The 26,090-nt window shown below is 35.5% G+C and overlaps 2 protein-coding genes across 2 annotated transcripts; one reads left to right on the top strand and one right to left on the bottom strand.

The window, feature by feature from the left end:
- Positions 1 to 711: 711 nt before the first annotated feature.
- LOC148578801 (uncharacterized) lies at positions 712 to 2,271 on the bottom strand. Its single transcript, XM_088500668.1, has 2 exons — positions 1,963 to 2,271; positions 712 to 1,257 (listed from the first exon to the last, which is right to left on the bottom strand). Exons 1-2 carry the CDS (start codon positions 2,266 to 2,268, stop codon positions 712 to 714), a joined length of 852 nt encoding a protein of 283 aa, XP_088356794.1. The 5' UTR covers positions 2,269 to 2,271.
- Positions 2,272 to 22,711: 20,440 nt separating this feature from the next.
- LOC107615048 (protein SEMI-ROLLED LEAF 2-like) lies at positions 22,712 to 25,353 on the top strand. The gene is made up of 9 exons (XM_088503213.1): positions 22,712 to 22,749; positions 22,854 to 23,148; positions 23,322 to 23,471; positions 23,572 to 24,003; positions 24,142 to 24,291; positions 24,449 to 24,521; positions 24,744 to 24,871; positions 24,994 to 25,194; positions 25,315 to 25,353. Exons 3-9 carry the CDS (start codon positions 23,352 to 23,354, stop codon positions 25,351 to 25,353), a joined length of 1,143 nt encoding a protein of 380 aa, XP_088359339.1. The 5' UTR covers positions 22,712 to 22,749; positions 22,854 to 23,148; positions 23,322 to 23,351.
- Positions 25,354 to 26,090: the final 737 nt, after the last annotated feature.

Genomic DNA, 26,090 nt, shown 5'->3' with positions numbered 1-26,090 from the left:
TTAAGCCGAGCGAACGAGTGGAAAGAATTAATGCTGAAGTTGTGTATCTGAAGTTTCTAATGTGCGTTCAACTTCTTGTTTCCCTTTTTTGTGTTGTGTTGATCATTGTAGTGTTGTGTAAGTTGTAGTATGGCCTTCGAAGTCAAATAGGGAATTCAGGAATTGTAATAAATATAGCACATACTTGGTATAAAAGATGGAAGGAATTCATATTTTGAACCAACATTGTGTCAAGCCCATTTTTGCCTGTGAGAGAAATTTCACCTCTCTTTGTATAAGTGGAAATGTATTTTGACAATCATAATGTAGTTCTGAGGAAGGCATTTGGCTGCCAAATGTATAAACATTTTGCTTATGCGTGAGATGGATAACACTATTTCTATTGAAAAGAAAGAAAACAGATTTTCTAGACTCACTAGGATGTAATCGTTGTAAGTTAAATCGTAGTACAAATTAATGTGCATGGAAAATGGAGGAACTTGTTAAGCTTGATAATCACCCACCATGGTATTCATCCAAAAAAGAGCAAAACAAAGGAAATTACATAGTTAAGGAACGATAACATAGCAACACACAAAAGGGTACCAAACTGTGACCGTGTTACACATGACAATGTTCTTAAATCCTAAGACCTAAGACTCAAAAAGTTAACACCCTTAACCATGGTTAATACCAGAATACACTGTTAATAAACTTAACTAGTCTTGTACTTCATATAATGGAACGCACAAGCGCAATCATTTGTGAATCTGACAAGCCCCAGAAATGTGCATACACATTAGGACTCTCGGCAAACTTCAGAATCGCCCTGACGACCTCGTCATCACCGAATCCAAGCTGTGTGAGCTTCTCGCCAACCTTCCACTTCTCGTTCACACCAACAATGGCATCAGCTATCAGCTGGGCATTCTTGCGCTGGTCAGCCGATGATTGCTGAATCTGGTCGGCCATCCTCTCCAGTACATCAACTTGTTTTCTCTTCCTCCCGCATAGCCTTGTGCTTCCGGCGGTCGCCCCAGCCTCAGAATGTGATGCTTGTCCTTGCGTTGCTGCAAATCCCTCTTGATCTGGAAGTGGAGACATCTCAGACTGATCAAAGCCAGCAGCGGTGTCGTCGGTCTCCTCGTTAACCTGCTCCTCCGCATCGAAGCCACTTACAGCCCCGGCTCCCGTGGCTCTATCCCTGCCAAAGATACCTTCCAGCCGGTGAAACAAAGGAAATGGCTTGCCAGGAGTGTAGAACTTGGTAGGATGTGCCTGCGAAACATGTATTCCGGAATTAGTAATGTTTAGGAAATAACACAATTACAAATGGTTACAAATGCTTATGAACCGGATGCAAAATCAAAGTGCTAAAAATGGTTACGCACAAAAGTGGCACAATGCATAAATAGCGTCCAAAAGGAAACATGAAAGGAAGAGGTTAAGGTATGGGGACGTGATAATTACTCACTATTCAGCAAGTCTTTTGAAAACCTTGTTAACAAGTAAAACTGAAACATTTTCCTTTTACAAGTGGCTAATTACTCACCATGCAACAAGTCTTTTGATAACCTTTTTAAGAACTAAAACTCAAACATTTTTCTGTTACAAGTGGCTGATATGTCACAGTGCAACAATACCTGAATAGTTAATCCTATTAGCTTGGTTCGTTAATTTCATTGCCATATCTCGGGATCAAAGAAAACAAACTAATTAGGGTGAACCAACAACATAATATACTTTTATAAAGTCTCATATATGTGTAATATTCATTACTATTTGGCAGAAGGTGATTGGGTTTGAATTGAATGGATTATATTTTGATGGAAGAAGTACGAAATGAAAATCTTAAAATGGATATTAGCATTTTTTTGATTAAATTATAACCAAGCATGAATGATTAAATTATAACCCCCTGGTCAAACAGTTATACTAAATTAACACAAAAATGGCAACCACCCAACGGAATTCCTAAAACACACGCACCTTCAACCAGGCATCAAGGACGTCTTTGCTGTCAACCTCTACACATTCTTTCTCGTTGTTCCATCCGAATCCGCTACAAGCAAGCATATCAGCGGCGTACTGGTACTTCTCCTTGAGCCGCTTGTGCTTATTCTTGCAATGCTTCGCGGTCAGTGTACAACCAGGGAAAGCCTCCAACATCTTCAAAGCCAGCTTCTCGAATGTTCCCGGTTTAAACTGCCCACAGTCAGCCCTCTGACTGTCAACGACAAACTCCTCCATGAAGCCAACAAAGGCCAGTGTCTCTTCATCACTCCACATTCGCTTGTTCTCCATTTCTTGCTTCCAAGATTAAGCTAATTAAAACCCTACATTAATAAGTTAAGTTAGAATAACATGTATTTTGCAAAGGTAATAAAATATGCCATCAAACCACACAAACGGATTACCAAAGAGTTAGACATATCCAAAAATTAGTAAAACTGGTCTATGCTAAGAAATGAAATCAGGGAAAAATACACAAGTAGTTCAATTATTACAACACTGGTCATTGCCACGACAAACAGAAATAAAACAGCAAACAAAAGCACAAACACACAGTAGCCGAAAATTAAAGAATGTGCTTTTACAATGTCTCAACACTCTACTATTCATACAAATTCACTTGCCGTCCTTACAACATCCCTAAAACACACAACGCTACTCCGTACGACTTGCACGCTGGTGCACGAAATTGTGATCTCCAGGCTCGAACAAATCCTGGTAATGGCTCCAGAGCTTGGTGCTCTGATCTTAATTCATAATTGTCACAACTTCGATACAACTAACCAGCAAGTGCACTGGGTCGTCCAAGTAATACCTTACGTGAGTAAGGGTCGAATCCCACGGAGATTGTTGGTATGAAGCAAGCTATGGTCACCTTGTAAATCTCAGTCAGGCGGATATAAAATAATCATGGAGTTTTCGAATAATAAATAATAGAATAGGGATAGAGATACTTATGTAATTCATTGGTGAGAATTTCAGATAAGCGAATGGAGATGCTTTTCGTTCCTCTGAACCTCTGCTTTCCTGCTATCTTCATCCAGTCAGTCTTACTCCTTTCCATGGCTGGCTTTATGTGATACATCACCACTGTCAATGGCTACTTTCGGTCATCTCTCGGGAAAATGATCCAATGCCCTGTCACGGCACGGCTAATCGTCTGGAGGCATCACCCTTGCCAATGGCTTCATCTTATCCTCTCAGTGAATAATATGCTCACGCACCCTGTCACGGCACGGCTATTCATCTGTCGGTTCTCGATCATGCTGGAATAGGATTTACTATCCTTTTGCGTCTGTCACTAACGCCCTGCAATCGCGAGTTAGGAGCTCGTCACAGTCATCCAATCATTGAATCCTACTCGGAATACCACAGACAAGGTTTAGACTTTCCGGATTCTCTTGAATGCCGCCATCATTCTAGCTTACGCCACGAAGATTCTGGTTAGGAGATCTAAGAGATATTCATTCTAGCTTAATTCATGTAGAACAGAAGTGTTTGTCAGGCACGCGTTCATAAGGGAGAAGGATGATGAGCGTCACACATAATCATCACCTTCATCACGTTCTTGGGTGCGAATGGATATCTTAGAAGCGAAATAAGAAGAATTGAATAGAAAATAGTAGTACTTTGCATTAATCTTTGAGGAACAGCAGAGCTCCACACCTTAATCTATGGAGTGTAGAAACTCTACCGTTGAAAATACATAAGTGGAAGGTCCAGGCATGGCCGAGATGGCCAGCCCCCTAAACGAGATCACAGGATCAAAATACAATCCAGGATCCTAATACAATAGTAAGAGGTCCTATTTATAATAAACTAGCTACTAGGGTTTACATGAGTAAGTAATTGATGCATAAATCCACTTCCGGGGCCCACTTGGTGTGTGTTTGGGCTGAGCTTAAGTGTAGCACGTGCAGAGGCCATTTGTGGAGTTGAACGCCAGTTTCTGTGCCAGTTTGGGCGTTCAACTCTGGTTTTGGATCCTTTTCTGGCGCTGGACGCCAGATTTGGGCAGAAGGCTGGCGTTGAACGCCAGTTTACGTCATCAATTCTTGGCCAAAGTATGGACTATTATATATTGCTGGAAAGCCCTGGATGTCTACTTTCCAACGCAATTGGAAGCGCGCCATTTCGAGTTCTGTAGCTCCATAAAATCCACTTTGAGTGCAGGGAGGTCAGAATCCAACAGCATCAGCAGTCCTTTTTCAACCTCTGAATCTGATTTCTGCTCAAGTTCCTCAATTTCAGCCAGAAAATACCTGAAATCACAGAAAAACACACAAACTCATAGTAAAGTCTAGAAATGTGAATTTAACATAAAAACTAAGGAAAACATCCCTAAAAGTAACTAGATCCTACTAAAAACATACTAAAAACAATGCCAAAAAGCGTATAAATTATCCGCTCATCACAACACCAAACTTAAATTGTTGCTTGTTCCCAAGCAACTGAAAATCAAATAGGATAAAAAGAAGAGAATATACTATAAATTCCAAACTATCAATGAAACAGAGCTTCAATCATATGAGCGGGACTTATAGCTTTTTGCCTCTTGAATAGTTTTGGCATCTCACTTTATCCATTGAAGTTTAGAATGATTGGCATCTATAGGAACTTCAGATTTCGAATACTGTTATTGACTCTCCTAGTTCAGTATGATGATTCTTGAACACAGCTTCTTTATGAGTCTTGGCCGTGGCCCTAAGCACTTTGTTTTCCAGTATTACCACCGGATATATAAAAGCCACAGACACATAATTGGGTGAACCTTTTCAGATTGTGACTCAGCTTTGCTAAAGTCCCCAATTAGAGGTGTCCAGGGTTCTTAAGCACACTCTTTGTTTGCTTTGGACCTTGACTTTAACCGCTCAGTCTCAAGTTTTCACTTGACACCTTCACGCCACAAGCACATGGTTAGGGACAGCTTGGTTTAGCCGCTTAGACCAGGATTTTATTCCTTTAGGCCCTCCTATCCACTGATGCTCAAAGCCTTGGGATCCTTTTTATTTGCCCTTGCCTTTTGGTTTTAAGGGTTATTGGCTTTTTCTGCTTGCTTTTTCTTTTTCTTTCTATTTTTTTTTAATTTTTTTTCGCCTATTTTTTTCTTTTTTTTTTTTTCTGCAAGCTTTGTTCTTTGCTGCTTTTTCTTGCTTCAAGAATCATTTTTATGATTTTTCAGATTATCAAATAACATGTCTCCTAGTCATCATTCTTTCAAGAGCCAACATATTTAACATTCTTAAACAACAACATCAAAAGACATATGCACTGTTCAAGCATATATTCAGAAAACAAGAAGCATTATCACCACATCAATATAATTAAACTAAGTTCAAGGATAAATTCAAAACTCATGTACTTCTTGTTCTTTTAAAACAGTTTTTATTTTAAGAGAGGTGATGGATTCATAGGACATTCATAACTTTAAGACAGAGTTACTAACTACTAATGATCATGTAATGAAGACACAAACATAGATAAGCACATAACATAGAAAATGAAAAACAGAGAAAGTAAGAACAAGGAATGAGTCCACCTTAGTGATGTTCTTGAGCTCTTCTATGTCTCTTCCTTGCCTTGGCTGCTCCTCCTTCATTGCTTTTAGATCTTCTCTGATTTCATGAAGGATGATGGAGTGCTCTTGATGTTCCACCCTTAGTTGCTTCCAATAATTGTGTGGAAGAAAATGTATCCCCTGAGGTATCTCAGGGATCTCTTGATTTGCAGTCAAATGTTCTACCACTGAGCTATAGACCCTTGATGGAAGCTTTTGTCTTCCCTTTCCTCTTTCTAGAGGTTTCTCTGGCCTTAGGTGCCATCAATGGTTATGGAAAAAAAAACAAAAAAGCTATGCTTTTTACCACACCAAACTTAGAATGTTGGTCGCCCTCGAGCAAAAGAAGAAAGAATAGAAGAATAAGAATAAGATATGGAGGAGATGGATGGGAGTGTGTATTCGGCCATATGGGTGGGATTGGGTGGGACAGAGATGTTGAATTTTTGAAGGTAGTGGGTGTATGGATGTGAGTGGTAAATGGAAAAAAAGAAGGGATGATCATGAATGGAAAGGGAGATGATGAGGTAGGTGGGGATCCTGTGGGGTCCACAGATCCTGAGATGATCCTGTGGGGTCCACAGATCCTGAGGTGTCAAGGCATTTACATCCCTGCACCAATTTAGGCATGTAAAATGCCCTTGCACACAACTCTGGGCGTTCAGCGCCAGGTTGTTGCTCATTTTGGGCGTTCAACGCCCCCTTGCTGCCATTTCTGGCGTTGAACGCCAGAACCATGCTTGTTCTGGGCGTTCAGCGCCAGGATGCTCCCATTCTGGGCGTTCAGCGCCAGAACTATGCTCTGTTCTGGCGTTTGAACGCCAGACAGATGCTCCTCCAGGGTGTGATTTTTCTTCTGCTATTTTTTATTCTGTTTTTGAATTTTTTGTTTATTTTGTGACTCCACATGATCATGAACCTAAGAAAACATGAAAAACAATAAAAATAAGAATTAGATAGACATTGAGTTGCCTCCCAACAAGCGCTTCTTTAATGTCAATAGCTTGACAGTGGGCTCTCATGGAGCCTCACAGATGTGCAGAGCTTTGTTGAGACTCTCCAACACCAAACTTAGAGTTTGGATATGGGAGTTCAACACCAAACTTAGAGTTTGGTTGTGGCCTCCCAACACCAAACTTAGAGTTTGTCTGTGGGGGCTCTGGTTGACTCTGCTTTGAGAGAAGCTTTTCAAGCTTCCTCTCCATGGTTGCAGAGGGAGATCCTTGAGTTTTGAATACAAGGGAGTTCTCATTCCATTGAAGGACTATTTCACCTCTATCAACATCAATCACAGCTCTTGCTGTGGCCAGGAAAGGTCTTCCTAGGATGATGGATTCATCCTCTTCCTTTCCAGTATCCAGGACTATGAAATCAGCAGGGATGTAAAGGCCTTCAACCTTTACTAACACGTCCTCTACTTGTCCATAAGCCTGTTTTCTTGAGCTGTCTGCCATCTCTAATGAGATTTTAGCAGCTTGCACCCCATAGATTCCCAGTTTCTCTATTACAGAGAGGGGCATGAGGTTTATTCCTGAACCAAGGTCACACAGAGCCTTAAAGATCATGGTGCCTATGGTACAGGGTATTATGAACTTTCCAGGATCCTGTCTCTTCTGAGGCAATGTCAGTTGATCCAGATCACTTAGTTCATTGATGAACAAGGGAGGTTCAACTTCCCAAGCATCAATGCCAAACAATTTGGCATTCAGCTTCATGATTGCACCAAGAAACTTGGCAGTTTGCTCTTCAGTGACATCCTCATTCTCTTCAGAAGAGGAATACTCATTAGAGCTCATGAAGGGTATAAGGAGGTTCAATGGAATCTCTATGGTCTCTAGATGAGCCTCAGAGTCCTTTGGTTCCTCAGAGGGAAGCTCCTTATTGACCACTGGACGTCCCAGGAGGTCTTCCTCCTTGGGATTCACGTCCTCTCCTCTCCTCACAGGTTCGGCCATGGCGCTTATGTCAATGGCCTTGCACTCTTCTTTTGGATTCTCTTCTGTATTGCTTGGGAGAGTACTAGGAGGGATTTCAGTGATCCTTTTACTCAGCTGGCCCACTTGTGCTTCCAGATTTCTAATGGAAGACCTTGTTTCATTCATGAAACTTACAGTGGCCTTAGATAGATCAGAGACTAGATTTGCTAAATTAGAAGCATTTTGTTCAGAGTTCTCTATCTGTTGCTGAGTTGATGATGGAAAAGGTTTGCTATTGCTAAACCTGTTTCTTCCACCATTATTAAAGCCTTGTTGGGGCTTTTGATCCTTCCATGAGAAATTTGGATGATTTCTCCATGTTGAGTTATAGGTGTTTCCATAAGGTTCACCTAAGTAGTTCACCTCTGCTATTGCAGGGTTCTCAGGATCATAGGCTTCTTCTTCAGAAGATGCCTCTTGAGTACTGTTGGATGCAGCTTGCATTCCATGCAGACTCTGAGAGATCATATTGACTTGCTGAGTCAATATTTTATTCTGAGCCAATATGGCATTCAGAGTATCAACTTCAAGAACTCCCTTCTTCATAGGCGTCCCATTATTCACAGGATTCCTTTCAGAAGTGTACATGAACTGGTTATTAGTAACCATGTCAATGAGTTCTTGAGCTTCTGCAGGCGTTTTCTTTAGGTGAATGGATCCACCTACAGAAGTGTCCAGTGACATCTTTGATAGCTTAGATAAACCATCATAGAATATATCCAGGATGGTCCATTCTGAAAGCATGTCAGAGGGACACTTTTTGGTCAACTGTTTGTATCTTTCCCAAGCTTCATAGAGAGATTCACCTTCTTTCTGTCTGAAGGTTTGAACATCAGCTCTAAGCTTGCTCAGCTTTTGAGGAGGAAAGTACTTGGCTAAGAAAGCCGTGACCAGCTTATCCCAAGAGTTCAGGCTGTCTTTAGGTTGAGAATCCAACCATAATCTAGCTCTGTCTCTTACAGCAAAAGGGAAAATCATGAGCCTGTAGACTTCAGGATCTACTCCATTAGTCTTAACAGTATCACATATCTGCAAGAATTCAGTTAAGAACTGAAAAGGATCTTCAGATGGAAGTCCATGAAACTTGCAGTTCTGCTGCATCAGAGAAACTAACTGAGGTTTCAGCTCAAAGTTGTTTGCTCCAATGGCAGGAATGGAGATGCTTCTTCCATGTAAATTGGAATTAGGTGCAGTAAAGTCACCAAGCATCTTCCTTACATTATTATTATTTTCGGCTGCCATCTCCTTTTCCTGTTCGAAAATTTCTGAAAGGTTATCTCTGGATTGTTGTATTTTAGCTTCTCTTAATTTTCTCTTCAAAGTCCTTTCAGGTTCTGGATCTGCTTCCACAAGAATGTTCTTATCCTTGCTCCTGCTCATATGACAAAGAATAAGGCACAGAAAAATAATAATAATAATAATAGAGATTCTCTTTACCACAGTATAGAGGTTCCCTTATGTAAGTGGAAGAAGAGAGGGAGACAAAGAATGTAATATAATGGAAGAAACACAACTGTGAGGATGGAAGAGAGGTGAAATGAGATGTTAGGATATGAATGAATAAATAGAATGAGATGGGGGAGGGATAATTTTCGAAAATTATTTTGAAAAAGAGTTAATGATTTTTGAAAATGGTTTTTGAAAATTGTTGGTAATTTTCGAAAATTTTTTAAATCAAAAATAAAAGATAAAAATAATTAGTTAATTAAAAAGAAATATTTGAAAAAGAGGGAAGATATTTTCGAAAATTAGAGAGAGAGAGTTAGTTAGGTAGTTTTGAAAAAGTTAAGAAACAAACAAAAAGTTAGTTAGTTAATTGAAACAAACTTTGAAAAGATAAGAAGTTAGGAAGTTAGAAAAGATATTTTGAAAATATATTTTTGAAAAAGATAAGATAAGAAGATATTTTTGAAAAGATATGATTTGAAATTAGTTTTGAAAAAGATTTGATTTTTAAAATCTCAATTAATGACTTGATTCACAAAAAATCACAAGATATGATTCTAGAACTTAAAGTTTGAATCTTTCTTAACAAGCAAGTAACAAACTTTAAATTTTTGAATCAAAACATTAATTGATTATGTTATTTTCGAAAATTTGGTATAAAAATAAGAAAAAGATTTTTGAAAAATATTTTTGGAATTTTCGAAAATAACTAAGAATTTTGAAAAAGATTTGATTTTTGAAAAAGATTTTGAAAAAGATAAGATTTTCAAATTGAAAATTTGATTTGACTCATTGGCAACAACTTGATTTTTAAAAATTTTTGAAAAAGTCAACTCAAATTTTCGAATTTGATGAGAGAAAAGGGAAAGATATTTTTTTTATTTTTGAAATTTTTATGAAAAACATGAAAATTATGCAATGCATGAAATTTTTAGATCAAAACAATGAATGCATGCAAGAATGCTATGAATGTCAAGATGAACACCAAGAACACTATGAATGTCAAGATGAACATCATAGACACAATTTTGAAAAATTTTTAATGCAAATAAAACATGCAAGACACCAAACATAGAATTCTTTAATGCTTAGACACTAAGAATTCAAGAATGCATATGATAAACATGGAAAGACACAAAACAAAAAATCATCAATATCAAACAAGAAGACTTACCAAGAACAACTTGAAGATCATGAAGAACACTATGAATGCATGAAATTTTCGAAAAGATGCAAGATGCATATGCAAGTGACACCAAACTCATAATGTGACTCAAGACTCAAACAAGAACAAAAAATATTTTTGATTTTTATGATTTTCTGATTTTTTTGGATTTTTATTTTAATTTTTTTGAAAATTAAAAGAAAAATAAGGATTCCAAAATTTTTAATATGAATTCCAGGAATCTTGCATTCTTAGTCTAAAGCTTCAGTCCAGGAATTAGACATGGCTCACTAGCCAGCCAAGCTTTCAAAGAAAGCTCCAGTCCAAAACACTAGACATGGCTAATGGCCAGCCAAGCTTCAGCATTTAACACCAGAGTATATTGATCTTGATAACAAATTGCTGCTCATCATTTACCAAGTATGTAACTTACCTCTGATGGTTTGGAAGCCTCAGTCCAAAAGAATTTAGACATGGCTTTACAGCCAGCCAGGCTTCACATGCTTCATGAAACACTAGAATTCATTCTTAAAAATTTTGAATAAAATTTTTGAAAACATTTTTTTTTTCGAAAACAGATGAAAAAAATTTTTTTTTTTTTGAAAATATTTTTGAAAATTTTTTGAAAAGAAAACAAAAAGAAAATTACCTAATCTGAGCAACAAGATGAGCCGTCAGTTGTCCAAACTCAAACAATCCCCGGCAACGGCGCCAAAAACTTGGTGCAGTTGCCGGATCAAAAGGGAATCTGGCACTGATGTTACCGGACCAAAAGCTTGCCGAAAACTCAAACAATCCCCGGCAACGGCGCCAAAAACTTGGTGCACGAAATTGTGATCTCCAGGCTCGAACAAATCCTGGTAATGGCTCCAGAGCTTGGTGCTCTGATCTTAATTCATAATTGTCACAACTTCGATACAACTAACCAGCAAGTGCACTGGGTCGTCCAAGTAATACCTTACGTGAGTAAGGGTCGAATCCCACGGAGATTGTTGGTATGAAGCAAGCTATGGTCACCTTGTAAATCTCAGTCAGGCGGATATAAAATAATCATGGAGTTTTCGAATAATAAATAATAGAATAGGGATAGAGATACTTATGTAATTCATTGGTGAGAATTTCAGATAAGCGAATGGAGATGCTTTTCGTTCCTCTGAACCTCTGCTTTCCTGCTATCTTCATCCAGTCAGTCTTACTCATTTCCATGGCTGGCTTTATGTGATACATCACCACTGTCAATGGCTACTTTCGGTCATCTCTCGGGAAAATGATCCAATGCCTTGTCACGGCACGGCTAATCGTCTGGAGGCATCACCCTTGCCAATGGCTTCATCTTATCCTCTCAGTGAATAATATGCTCACGCACCCTGTCACGGCACGGCTATTCATCTGTCGGTTCTCGATCATGCTGGAATAGGATTTACTATCCTTTTGCGTCTGTCACTAACGCCCTGCAATCGCGAGTTAGGAGCTCGTCACAGTCATCCAATCATTGAATCCTACTCGGAATACCACAGACAAGGTTTAGACTTTCCGGATTCTCTTGAATGCCGCCATCATTCTAGCTTACGCCACGAAGATTCTGGTTAGGAGATCTAAGAGATATTCATTCTAGCTTAATTCATGTAGAACAGAAGTGTTTGTCAGGCACGCGTTCATAAGGGAGAAGGATGATGAGCGTCACACATAATCATCACCTTAATCACGTTCTTGGGTGCGAATGGATATCTTAGAAGCGAAATAAGAAGAATTGAATAGAAAACAGTAGTACTTTGCATTAATCTTTGAGGAACAGCAGAGCTCCACACCTTAATCTATGGAGTGTAGAAACTCTACCGTTGAAAATACATAAGTGGAAGGTCCAGGCATGGCCGAGATGGCCAGCCCCCTAAACGAGATCACAGGATCAAAATACAATCCAGGATCCTAATACAATAGTAAGAGGTCCTATTTATAATAAACTAGCTACTAGGGTTTACATGAGTAAGTAATTGATGCATAAATCCACTTCCGGGGCCCACTTGGTGTGTGTTTGGGCTGAGCTTAAGTGTAGCACGTGCAGAGGCCATTTGTGGAGTTGAACGCCAGTTTCTGTGCCAGTTTGGGCGTTCAACTCTGGTTTTGGATCCTTTTCTGGCGCTGGACGCCAGATTTGGGCAGAAGGCTGGCGTTGAACGCCAGTTTACGTCATCAATTCTTGGCCAAAGTATGGACTATTATATATTGCTGGAAAGCCCTGGATGTCTACTTTCCAACGCAATTGGAAGCGCGCCATTTCGAGTTCTGTAGCTCCAAAAAATCCACTTTGAGTGCAGGGAGGTCAGAATCCAACAGCATCAGCAGTCCTTTTTCAACCTCTGAATCTGATTTCTGCTCAAGTCCCTCAATTTCAGCCAGAAAATACCTGAAATCACAGAAAAACACACAAACTCATAGTAAAGTCCAGAAATGTGAATTTAACATAAAAACTAAGGAAAACATCCCTAAAAGTAACTAGATCCTACTAAAAACATACTAAAAATAATGCCAAAAAGCGTATAAATTATCCGCTCATCACAACACCAAACTTAAATTGTTGCTTGTCCCCAAGCAACTGAAAATCAAATAGGATAAAAAGAAGAGAATATACTATAAATTCCAAACTATCAATGAAACAAAGCTTATTACGACGAGTTATTGCATCGCGAAGTACTCGTGAATCAGATGCCGAACCCTCCCATCCACTGAGTACGTACACAAAACCCATCTCCCGGTTACACACTCCTAACATGTTGGTGCATATTTTACCCTTTCTTGTGCGGTACCTTGCCTTCTCAGACTCCGGGACTGTCACCTCTATGTAAGTGCCATCTAATGCTCCCAAGCAACCCTACCATCCATAGAAAGCTATCATATTCAGATAGAGAATCCATCAGATAAACATCAATCACACAGAACATCGAATAAGGTCTACCTTAAACCTTCGCCATGTCGGGTCAACACAGTCCTCGGCAACTGGTGTAGCCTTCGCGAACAACATCCCTTGAATCCGTATTACAGCCTTCAAAACTTTATTAAAATACTTGCTAACTGTCTCGCCGGACCTACAAAATCTAACCTGTAGACTACGGTTTTTCTTGTGATGCGCTAAGATAATTAAAAAGGTCGCAACTTGCTCCGGCAGGCTTACATGACCATCCTCTGTAAGTCCTCCCTGAACTTGCAGCAACTCACACAAGTTAGCAAAGGCATTTGTGTTCATTCTCAACTCCCAGATACAATTCCTATCACCCTCACCAACAATACGCTCTAAGGCCTCACGTCTAATTCTACTATTCATTCTTCCCCCTAACGATAGTCGGCCACTAGTTCTACCCCTAAAGTAAACAAACAGCGTAAGCACAAAGAACAACATTCTTTCTTCATGGTTGGATCTCGTCTCTTCATAAAAAGACACGCATCGCTTAATAATTTCCGACCGATCCATTTCTTCCTAGCAAAATCGTTTCATAAAAAAAAAAGGCATAAACTTTCCAAACAACTCTTAATAAATCCCAAACAGGGAATGGCTGCTCAATAATAAAATATTTCTATGCGCAAATTTTAAGGTCTCAGGGAAAATAAAATAGAAAGTAAAACATTGTTTACACTCTTAAACTAACTATAAACTACCAACAATACAATTAATCACGTAATTTGCATGCACATTCAACTGTGAGTAATATTACCATACAATCATACTCAAAATTATCTATTACACATGAACGGTAGCTAACCTACTTACTAAAAATCCTTTCAGGTCAAAATATTAGAGAAATTGGCATACATTTCGATTATTTACTATCATTTAAAAATAGAAACAAAACTAAACTCATGATGCAGAACCTGACCTAGGGTAGATAGTCTCTTAAACCAGTCAATCAGCTTAAAACAACGAAATAGAGAGGGAAAAGTACAAGAGGATATACAAAATTATCAATTGCAAGAATAAAAGTAGTGTTCCTCTATACATAACTAATTACACAACTTCAGAATTTTCCTTACCATTTATTTATTAATCACGTGCTTTCTTCCTAACAAATGGTTACCATACATTTTTATTAACTTCAAGAATATGAAAGACAAAACTTTACAGGGAGTATGCAGTTTGGGCATTGGGATTTTTACGAAAAGCATGGTTGACAACAAAGCAATGACAGCTTCTCAATTAGGATTCCGTCATTCATTTCATTTCTTCCCTAACTACAAACATAGCATCAGATTCACAAAAAATAAACACATCACAACCATGGACACAACTTCATACATTGTCAGTTGTCACGAACTATGAAAACCTAATTACAACATAAAAAATGGATTCCATTTGTCATATACAACGTGCACTGTCTTTCAATTGCATTCATGAATTAGATAAACACTGAACACATGCATAAATTCGAATTGACCATGCAATTTGTGGTGGTTAACCTTCTACACAGCTTGTTTCAATGAATAATCCTCTATGTTCAATTCTTACTATGCCTTTTTCAGGACCCCTAAACAGTAAATAAATCATTCAATCCACTTCAACCTTCTTCTCCCACTTCCCAAACCCAGTAAACCACAAACAGAGCATAAGCCACAAAATGATTCACAACCGAACCCCTTCATACGAACTGGATAACACACCAATTGAAGACACCACAACCCAGATCAAAGAAAACGAGCTTAACTAACCTGGATACACGAAGCTGTGCTCGCAACAACTCCCAGATGGCCTCCACACCGACACCGAAGCTTCCCTCCAGTAGCTTCGTCGGACCACCAAATCTGTGAGGAAGCAACAACACATCACCAAAATGGAAGGCTCGAAAGAGGACGTGGGAAGTGCCAACGGCTTACCTTCAAGTTCTTCGTCCGGCACGGTGGCTTCTCCTTTCACTCTGGACGCCGATCAGCACCTCCTTCAAGCAAGAAAGAGAAGATGTCCTCGAGTGGCTGGCAATATACTCGAGCCCTAATTTGAGATTTGCAAAGGGTAATGTTGGCATTACATAATTACATTAGGGATATTTTAGTGATAAAAGAATTAGTTGAAGTTCTGTCTCTGTCCAAGTCTCTAGTGTCTCCAAATTTTTGAAGCACTGAAATACTCAAATTATTGAGACAGAGACACAATTTTCAGTGCTAGTCTCTACCTCAACAAACACAATACTGAGTCCCTGTCCCCCAGTATCAGTTCTAGTCTCTGCAAACAAACGCTACCTTAAGGTGCATGGATTTTGATGAGTGGCTGAAGTGACATATGGAACAATAGTAGAAACAGGGTACATTGAAAAATAAAAAGAACTATCTGCATCCTTCTTAGTTAAGTCAAGCTCATTAGTAACAGATTTAGAGAGAAATAAGTCAGAATAAGAAACCTGAGATTCATCAAATTTAACATTCCTAGTGATATATATTCGTCCATTGGGTGATAGACATTTACAGCCTTTGTAATTAGGGGCATATCCAAGAAACACACACTTATGTGATCTATAGTCTAATTTAGTCTGATTAAAAGGTGTAAGAAGAGGAAAACATGCGCTACCAAAGATTTTGAGAGATTGATAATCAGGTTTCTGTTTAAATAAGACCTCAAAAGGTGATTTTTGTGACAAAATTGGAGTGGGTAACCTATTTATCAAATAAGTAGTTGTAATAACAGCTTCATCCCAAAAAATCTTTGGCATTTGAGTAGTGGATAACATGGTTAAACTCATTTCTATTAAGTGCCGATGTTTCCTCTCAGCTCTTCCATTTTGTTGGGGATATATAGACATGAAAAACGATGTTGAATACCTTCTTGTGCAAGATATGTAGAGAAAGCTTTGGAAGTATACTCACCTCCATTATCTAACTGTAAAGCCTTTAATTTGCAATCAGTTTGGTTTTCTATAAAATTTTTATATTGAATGAAAGCTGTAAAAACTTGAGATTTGTGAGAAAGTCAAAAAGTACATGTATATCTGGAGAATGCATCAATAAATGTAACATATAACCAAGATGAGAAATAATGGGAGAGGGTCCCCAAACATCCGTATAAACTAATTGCAATGGTGAAGTGTAAACAGTTAAAGAATCACTATATAGAATAGAATGCATTTTAGTTTGAACACAATTTTCACAAAGACTAGGCTTCTTATTATCAACACTATTATCAAAGAGAATGTTACATTGTGATAGAACAAGATGTACAGTTTTGGTGGCAATATGTCCTAATCTCTTATGCCACAAATCAAAATAAGGAAGAGAGATAGAGAAAGCTTTTGGACATGAATCTGTTTGTGAATGATAAGGGACAACAATATTAGAAAACTGATATAAGCCTCCTTGCCTAAAACCTTGTAGTAGAACCTTCTTGGTGAACTGACATTTAACAAGACAATAAAAGGCATGAAATTCAAAATAAACAAAGTTATCCTTAGCAAATTTAGATACAGAGATTAGATTCTTGATTATATGAGGACATGAATTAGCTTTTGTAGAGAGAACCATCTTTTAGATGATAAAGAATACAAAAAGGAGTGTCCAACATTAGATATAGAAATACCTGTTCCATTACCTATCTGCACTTGTTCTGGCCTTGTGTATTCAGATGATGCAATCAAGCTAGATTGAGAAGAGGTTACATGATGAGATGCACCTGTATCGAAATACCAAGCTGGGTCAGAGACAGCAGATGGTGCAGCAAGGAATGCAGCAGGATTGTGAAAGGTATTTGTAGGTGGAGGAGGAGTGGTTGCAGTAGAATTCAATTGGGTTGGAGTGGAAGCAGTTGATGAAAGAGAGTTGTAGTTGTTCATTTGAGTGTCTTGTTTTTGTGATGGTGGGAAATCTGTTGATCAAATCTATGAAAATAGTTCCAAGCAATGTGTCCAAATCGGCCACATACTTGGCATTGAGGTCGTGGTTGTTGATAAAAAGACCTGCCACCTCTAAAAGATCGACCTCCACCTCTCCCCCTTCCTCTTATCGGATTGCCTCTCACAATATTTGACATAGAAGGAAAAGAACTTTGAGCAAAATTAGCTTGTATAAGAACATTATCTGGCTTTTTGAACTTATTCATCATGTCATCATGAGTCAATACCAGAGTTTGCACTTCATAAAGACTATACATTTCAGGTTTCGCATTGATTGTAATTAAAAGACTTTGATAGTCTTCATTTAAACCCTCAAGAATAGCCTTTACATGTTTCTCTATCGAAAGAGGGTAACCTAAGGCTGCCAAAGAATCAGCAAGACTTTTAATTTTTGAGATATAATCTTGAGCAGACATACCATGTTTCTTGACCAATTTGAGTTGTTTAACCCTACACTTGATGGAATTCTCAAAATATTTTTCAATCTTTCCCCAAATTTCATAAGCAAAGATGCACCCAACTATTTTACTTTTGAAATCAGAATACATAGATGCTAGCATCCATGAGCCGAGATTATAGTCGTCCTGCCTCCATTGTTTGAATTGTTGAGATTCAATCCCAGCTTGCTGATTTGTCGTGGAATCAAATTGAGGAGGAATTCGTGTTGGATGGAGATGATCTTCAAGGTCTTGTCCTCGAATTGCAAAGAGAGATTGCTGTTGCCAAATCTTGTGATTATTCTCACCAAGTTTGTCACTAATCGGGTGAAAGGATTTCTGATTGAAGAAATTTGGAGGAAAATTGTTGAAAACAGAAGAGGAGGGAAGAGTGTTGTTGGAATTGGAATTGGCAGAATCTTCATTGGGGGAAGCCATGGATCAAACACCTGTTGCTCTTGATACCATGAAAGGAATTTTGCAGCAGAAGAATAGAAAGAAATAAGGGAAAATTGAAAAACTAAAGAATAGAAAGTATTGAATTTTGGTTTTAGTAAAAATAAAATAAGTCATCATCACAATAGAGTTTTCCCTCTCTACTTATATAGGCCCCTTAAAACCAAGACTAGTTCTCTAATTATCATAATTAATCATCCTTAATCTCAACATTAATTAGGTAAATTTCCAAAATCTTTTGATGATTTACACTTTTAAAAGATTTGAGAATTTTATTATCATTTTAAATGATATGCAGATTAATATGAATGAAATTCTCCCATTTATTTTACAGAATTTGTAAAACAAGACTTTATCAACATGAAAAAAAATATTATGAGAGAAGGTGATAGTAAAAGGTATTGTGTACTTATAATACAAGGCCAAAATAAGCTGCACACATAAAACTTAAGACATATTGCAGCGAGACAAATTTTAAGGAGTTATTTGAATTGTGTTGTATGTAATGTGATTAAGTAGTAATGAAGAATATAGTACTTTTATAGAGTTTTATAAATTTTAGAGTGTTTGAGTAATGAACTTAATATATAGTTACCATCAGTGAATCCAATAGTTGAATAATATATATATATATACTTTTAACTAAATAAAAATTTATGATGCTAAACCAATGAGATATAACTCAAATGACATAATTTTTTTATATTCATTTAGAGATCGCGAGTTCAAGTCTCACTCCTAACTTTAAAAAAAATGATAATGCCAACGAGTTATAACTCAGATGACATAGTCTCAATATTAAAGCACATACACTGCACACATCAAACTTAAGACATGTTGGAGAAAGCTAAATTAAAGTTGTTTTTAGAGTTTTTTTAATTGTTTTTTATATTCTGTTTTTGCCCTTAATTCTTAAGGGTGTCTTTAGCGGCTAAGGATTCGATGGTCTCAGAACGTTTGGACCATTAAATGGTTCCAGAACAAAATATATTTTTTAAGTTTTTTTAATAACTGCTAAATAGTCCTTTTCTAATTTTAATTACAAATTAATCCCATATATTTTATTTAATCATAAAATTATTTTTTATTTTATAAATTATTATTTTATCATTAATCTATTATGTTTATTAACAATAAAAAATAAAAACAATAACGAATTAGATGTTCCATTGATCGTAATAAACTTTTTGGCTATTCCAATCGATTAAAAGATTATATTTGATTCGTGACGTTCGTCCAGAGCTGTGAAATCGTGTTTCTTTGAAAATTAGTCGATTGGATTATCAAAACAATTGATTGAATTTCAGGTTTCGCATAACACAATCGATTGGACTACAGGTTGTTATCACAAAACAATCAATTGAAAATAGCAAGGCAGCATGGTTTTCGCAAAAATTAATCGATTGGTCATATTACCCAATCGATTGAACGATGACTAAAATGTGGGTTTTCAATAATTCAATCGATTGAATGCTTCAAAACAATCTGAGGTCTCACAATTCAATCGATTGGTTGTGTTACCCAATCGATTCATCAAAACAATATGGATTTGCCAAATTCAATCAATTGGTTGTGCTACCCAATCGATTGAAAGCTTCAAAGCAACTTGAGGTCTCACAATTCAATCGATTGGTTGTGTTACCCAATCGATTGAAGTTTGTACGTGACTTCCAATTCAATCGATAGGTATGAGAATTCAATCGATTGGGAAGTGATGTAAATGTGTTTTTTTCTGCATTCAATCGATTGGTAATGTAATCCAATCGATTGAATGCAGAAAAAAACACATTTACATCACTTCCCAATCGATTAAATTCTCATACGATTGAAATTTGAAATTCGCTATCTATTAAACCCAAACCATGCGTATTCACTCTTTCTCCCTGTTTTAAAACATCATAACACCATTTCTGCACCTCTTTCCTCTTTCTAAAATTTAGAAAGCTTCTCTCTTCTTCTTCTCCAATCTCACCAACATCCACTCCAAACTACATACATATTATTAATCCTCATCTAAATCCTTACAAAACCCACCAAATCAATGATGTACTTCTTAAATAAAAATTTATTGCTTCGTGGCTTTTAAAATTTTTCTCTATTTCTATGCACTATAGAGATATTTTAGTTTAAAAAACTCATATTTTTATGATGAAGTAATGTCATTTTCATTTATTATTTCAGCAACAATGCCATACAAATATTATGTCTTGTGAATTATATTTTATTTTATATAATTAATTTATGTAAAAAAATTTCAATAATTTATAGCGTGTTTAGCTAAAAATTATCACATTTCTTATTAATTAAAATTAATTCTTTCAAAAATTTTAAAAAATTTGAAAATAAATTATAAATTATTAATTATTTGAAAGACACAGTACTCTTATAGAATACAAGATATAAGATATCTTTATAAAATTTTTCTTTTAACAACATAAATTTAGAAGCAAAATTAATATTTTTTAAAAGAAAATAATATCTAAAGTACATAATGTGATTACCAAAACATAACTACGTAAGTTATTATTAATATAAAAATATGAATGTTAAATATATTAATATAAAAAAACAAATGATTTTTTTAAAAAATAAATATAGAAATTATTATATAAAAACTAATTTGAAAGGTACAATGACTCGAGGGTATGATATTAAATTAGTTAGGTAAAAAATATTAGTGAATTAAACAATTAAGACATAGATCTATTACATAGTGAAAAATAATACATATAAAACTATTAAATTACATAATATTTTTTTATTTTTTAAGCACAAATCTTATATATAAGTATAGTTTCTTAAAATTTTGGGGGGTCTAGGCCACTACTCGCCCCTTCTAAGTCCGTCCCTGATTGCTAGCTAATTAATAATAAAAAATAATAAAATCTATTTACTTTTTAGTATTTCTCAATGTCTGTGAATTATTAAAAGATAAAAAAAATATTTTTTCATTACACAATCAATTTCACGAATAAAGTATCGAAACGAAGAATTGCAAAATTAGAAATTCTATTTGCTGACCTCGATTTTGTAATTAAAATGATGGATTATTTTCTGAACACTACAATAAAAAAAATTGATTCGACCTTTGCTGATTGTTGCAACTGTGATTATCAATTAATGATGAACAAATAGTGGATATTAAATAGACGGATAAAAAATGAAAAAAAATTGGATATTAAGTAGATGGATATCCAAAAGAAAAACAATGAAATTTTTTATAATCAAAGAGATTGATACACAATTTCAATGGTGGGATTATTGAATAATTGGTGATGGATTATTCACCAATTTATAATGTTAATATTAAAGAAAAGATAATATTAGAGTATCTAAATCAAAATAAAACCTTAAAAATTGAAGATAGAATTTTAAAGATAAGATAGATGAATAATAAGATAATAATTTATAAAAACAATAACAAAATTGAAATAGGCGTAGTACACACTTCAATCGACTGGGTAGCACAACCAATCGATTGAATTTGGCAAATTCATATTGTTTTGATGAATTCAATCGATTGGGTAACACAACCAATCGATAGACCTCAGGTTATTTTGAAGCATTCAATCGATTGGGTAGTATAAGCAATCGATTGAATTATTAAAAACTCACATTTTAGTCATCGTTCAATCGATTGGGTAATATGACCAATCGATTGATTTTTGCGAAAACCATGTTGCCTTGCAATTTTCAATCAATTGTTTTGTGATTACAACCTGTAGTCCAATCGATTGAGTTATGGGAAACCTGAAATTCAATCGATTGTTTTGATAATCCAATCGATTGATTTTCAAAGAAACACGATTTCGCAATCCTGGACGAACGTCACGGATCAAATATAATCTTTTAATCGATTGGAATAGCCAAAAAATTTATTACGATCAATGGAAGATCTAATTCGTTATTGTTTTTTGTTTTTTATTATTAATAAACATAATAGATTAATGATAAAATAATAATTTATAAAATAAAAATTAATTTTTATGATTAAATAAAATATATAGAGTTAATTTGTAATTAAAATTAGAAAAAAACTATTTAGTCATTATTAAAAAAACTTAAAAAATATGTTTTATTCTAAAACCATTTAATGGTCCAAACGTTTTGAGACCATCGAATCCAGTGTCGTCTTTAGCATTGTTTAGAGGAATATTGCGTTGTGACTTGTGATGTGTTAACTTAGCTTAACTTATCCTTTCATTTTTTTTATCATTTCTTTTCTTGTCTCGCTCTCTCTGTATTAATGTTTTTCTCATTTTTTTTGTTTTATTTTTTTATAAACAATAAATGCAATGACATTTGGCATTAATATTAACTCCTCTATTCATAGTTGCTCTCTAAACTTTAATATGGCTATTATTTTAATAAGTGTAATTATTTTTGTTATGGACTGAAATTCCGTTAATAGATATACATAGCATAATTTTATAGTCACCAAAAAACAATATAATTTTAAATGTTCAATTCAGTTAAATAAATATATTCTTATCTCCTTGTTTCAAACACAATTTCGCTACGTCTACATTCTTTATAATAAATATTATTTTGATACAAATACTTCTTTAACAAATAAATATGTGCTTTCTCTATTTTGTTTGTTAACAAATAATTTAAATATAGAGTAAAGTATCATTTTTGTCCCCAACGTTTAGGATAAATCCTATTTGTATCCCTAACGTTTAAATCGTTCTATTTGTATCCCTAACGTTTGTAAAAGTGATTCAATGTATCATGCCATCAATTACACATCATGGGCTTTAGTTAGAATTCTAAAAAGTCTCTTCTTCAAGTTAGAATACAAATCTCTTCATGCCTTTTCTGTTTTAAAGGATATATTGTTTTTAATGGATGATTCTGGTATACTATTTCTCTTATTTGATCATATATAATGTCATACAATCTTTTTCTTGATTAACAAGGCACTTTTTGCGTTAATTTTTCTTCATTCTTGCTTTTGCAGGAAAAAAACACTCATGTTTTGTTGTCAATGTTAATTAAGCATTTGGATCATAAAATTTTCCTTAAAGAACCCAAAATGCAGCTTGACATTGTTGAAGTGACCACTTCACTTGCTCAATATGCAAAGGTTCAACCTTCTGTATCAATAATTGGTGCTCTAAGTGATGTGATGAGACATTTGCGGAAGAGCATACAATGTTCCTTAGAAAACTAAAATCTAGTAAGTGATGTAATTGAATGGAACAAGAATTTTAGAGAAGCTGTGGATAAGTGCCTTGTACAGTTGACAATTAAGGTACCTCACATTATCCACACTTCAAATCAAATTTATTCCTTAACATTTTAAGAATAACTGCTTGATAAAATGCTTTGTGTGATTATCACATTTGGTAGTTTTATCTGGTCTTTTAAACTTTATTTGCATTATTGGACTTATCACAAAGGAACTAAGCTGCCATACATGAATAGGTTGGAGAACCAGGCCCTATTCTAGATGTTATGGCTGTGATGTTAGAGAATATCTCAAATATTATAGCAATATCCAGAACCACAGTCGTTATTGTATACCGGACTGCTCAAATTGTTGCCTCCTTACCAAATTTATCCTATCAAAATAAGGTAAGGAGTGAATATTCATAGTCTATCTATATCATGTTGGTATGCTACTTTGAGTTCTGTGAATAAATTTGATACTAAAATCATCTTTTTTGATCCTCAGGCATTCCCTGAATCATTGTTTCATCAGCTACTCCTGGCTATGGTCCATCAAGATCATGAGACACAAGCAACGGCTCACCGTGTCTTTTCGGTAGTTCTTGTGCCAACCTCAGTTTCCCCTCGGGCAGGCATGCTTGCTTCCAATAAGGCATCGGATGTTCCAAGAACACTCTCTAGAGCAGTCTCTGTCATTTCTTCTTCAGTTGCTTTGTTTGAGAAGCTAAAATCAGAGAAACGTTCTTCAAATGAAAATTTAAGTCAATATAACAAGGAAAATAATGCTAGAGAGACTGAACCAACTAATGGCGTTGGCGGGTTCCTAAACAGATTGAAGTCGACTAATAATCGTGTGCATCATGGGAGTGGGAGTGGGAGTGGGAGTCAGCTAGCTACAGTGGATGAAAATAGTACAGATGATGACAATGGGAATTTGGTGAGTCTTGCATTGATGAGTATGTGTGTTTGAATTTAGTCCTGCATTTTAAACAAACTTTAAGTATCTCGAGTATGTTAGCTGTAATATAGTTTACAATCATGGTTACTTGGTGATCTTCTTTTCACCTGAATGCAGGAAATTGCAGCTCTCAGGTTAAGTAGTCTTAAGATAAATCAATTGCTATCATCAATTTGGGTTCAGTCTATCTCTCCTACAAATTTGCCTGAAAATTATGAAGCCATTGCTCATACATACAGCTTGGTGTTGCTTTTTTCTAGAGCTAAGGTATTAATTGGACTCAGTTACATGATTGTAATATAAAAGAGGTTTAAGGTTGTCTACATTATTATTGGCACTGTCATATTTGCTTCTATTCTCTCTTTTTAATGAGTAAGACTTTCTTTTCCTTTAACTTAACTTTGCAAATTTATTGCCTTTGCAGAATTCTTTTCAGGAAGTCCTACTTCGGAGTTTTCAGCTTGGTTTTTCTTTGTGGAAAATTTCTCTTAAAGAAGGTGAGTTTTCAGTCACACCTAATAGGCTATTTGGTATTTCTTAGAAAACTTGAGTTCTTAGTGGATAGCAAAATTATCTTTGAGATGTAGTGTTTCTTAAGCAGGTCTTTTCATGGTATTAATATTCTTGATAACTATTTTGTTAGAAACCGGATACATATGCCTCAGGAGTGGGTTTGAAAATTATGCCAAGAATGAATAAGTTCCTAGTTTTTATTGCAGGGTCATTGCCACCATCTCGATGGAGATCACTCTTTACTTTAGCGCTTTCGATGATTTTGTTTTCTTCAAAAGCCTACAAAATCAAATCTCTTGTTCAAAGTGCCAAGGAAACACATACAAAGAAACAAGTGAGATCTTCTTTTTACTGTTATGATAATTGAAAGAAACTTGTAATAGCAAACTGATCTTCTAACTCTCTCAAGATAAAAAAGTATTATTTTGCCTTAATGATTTCATTTTATGTATCCAGATTGATCCCTTCCTTTGTTTAGTTGATGATCATAAGCTGCAAGCTTTCAGCACTGCATGTGGTGGCTCGACCATCGCCTATGGATCGAAAGAAGATGATTACATGGCCTCAAATTCGCTTCCAGAGTTAATGACTCTTACACAAAAAACACAGGAATTCTTTGTTTCTGAAATCATCCAGAACCTGGAAGTGTTGGAAGAGGTAACACTTTTACTTCTTGTGTTTAGATGCTCTTTAAAATTGAGTTGTTAAACTTATATTGAATCATCTTGATGTTTAACTTTACTGAAATTACTAATAATATCTTATATTTACATATAGGCCAATAATACTGAAAGCGAGCCTACTACCCCCCTTTGATGCTAGGAAATCAATTGGTGATAGCAACGGACATCCGAGGACAAATATTTGAGACTTTTATGTAATTAGATGATATTGAAATATTAAAGTTGTTATTTTATTTTACTTTTTAAAGAAAAACAATAATAGTTATGTAGAATAATACCATATGCAATTATATTTGAAATTATTGACATTAAGAATTTTTTTTATATATAGAGTTATGTCTTATATTGAGGAATTGTGTTATAAAAGATTTAGTTTTTAAATTTTGATATTAAAAAATAAATTTCTAATTTGAGAGTATGTAAATGAGATGAGATTAATGAATAATTTGAAATTAAAAATAAATAAATAATTATAGGGTTTGTGGAGGTTTGAAAATCTCACAAAATAGTTTATTTTTGTTAAATTAAAAAATCAATTTGTGGAGGTTTTAAATTGCCACAAAAGTAATTTAAAATTACCACAAAAGTCCAATATAAAACTTCCACTAAACACATATAAAACCTCCACTAAATAGATTGTGGAGGTTTTTAAAACCCTCCACAAAAGACCTCGTGGCACCTCAAATTTTGGGGGTTTTAGAAACTCCCACAAACCATTTGATGGGGGTTATAAACCTCTACAAATAAGAAAAAAAAACTGTCACAAATAAACAAAAATCTTGTAGTGCTAGTCAGGATGATAACTCATTAAAAGTTGAAACTAATCACTGCAATATTTACATAATTCACTTTTTTAGAGACATAATTGAA

The sequence above is a fragment of the Arachis ipaensis genome, chromosome B1 (assembly GCF_059453495.1).
Source record: "Arachis ipaensis isolate K30076 ecotype BB chromosome B1, ASM5945349v1, whole genome shotgun sequence".
In the NCBI taxonomy this organism is placed as follows: domain Eukaryota; kingdom Viridiplantae; phylum Streptophyta; class Magnoliopsida; order Fabales; family Fabaceae; genus Arachis; species Arachis ipaensis.
This window is presented reverse-complemented; position numbering and strand designations above follow the sequence as displayed.

What these genes read in the sequence shown, in the direction of transcription:
- LOC148578801 (XM_088500668.1), bottom strand. Translation starts at nt 2,268, where the DNA reads ATGTGGAGTGATGAAGAGACACTGGCCTTTGTTGGCTTCATGGAGGAG. An exon ending in ATGCCTGGTTGAAGGTGCGT is followed by an intron (nt 1,258 to 1,962) that starts GTGTTTTAGGAA and finishes CATGTTTCGCAG; the next exon opens with GCACATCCTACCAAGTTCTA.
- LOC107615048 (XM_088503213.1), top strand. Translation starts at nt 23,352, where the DNA reads ATGGCTGTGATGTTAGAGAATATCTCAAATATTATAGCAATATCCAGA. An exon ending in ATTTATCCTATCAAAATAAG is followed by an intron (nt 23,472 to 23,571) that starts GTAAGGAGTGAA and finishes TTTGATCCTCAG; the next exon opens with GCATTCCCTGAATCATTGTT. An exon ending in GAAAATTTCTCTTAAAGAAG is followed by an intron (nt 24,522 to 24,743) that starts GTGAGTTTTCAG and finishes TTTTTATTGCAG; the next exon opens with GGTCATTGCCACCATCTCGA.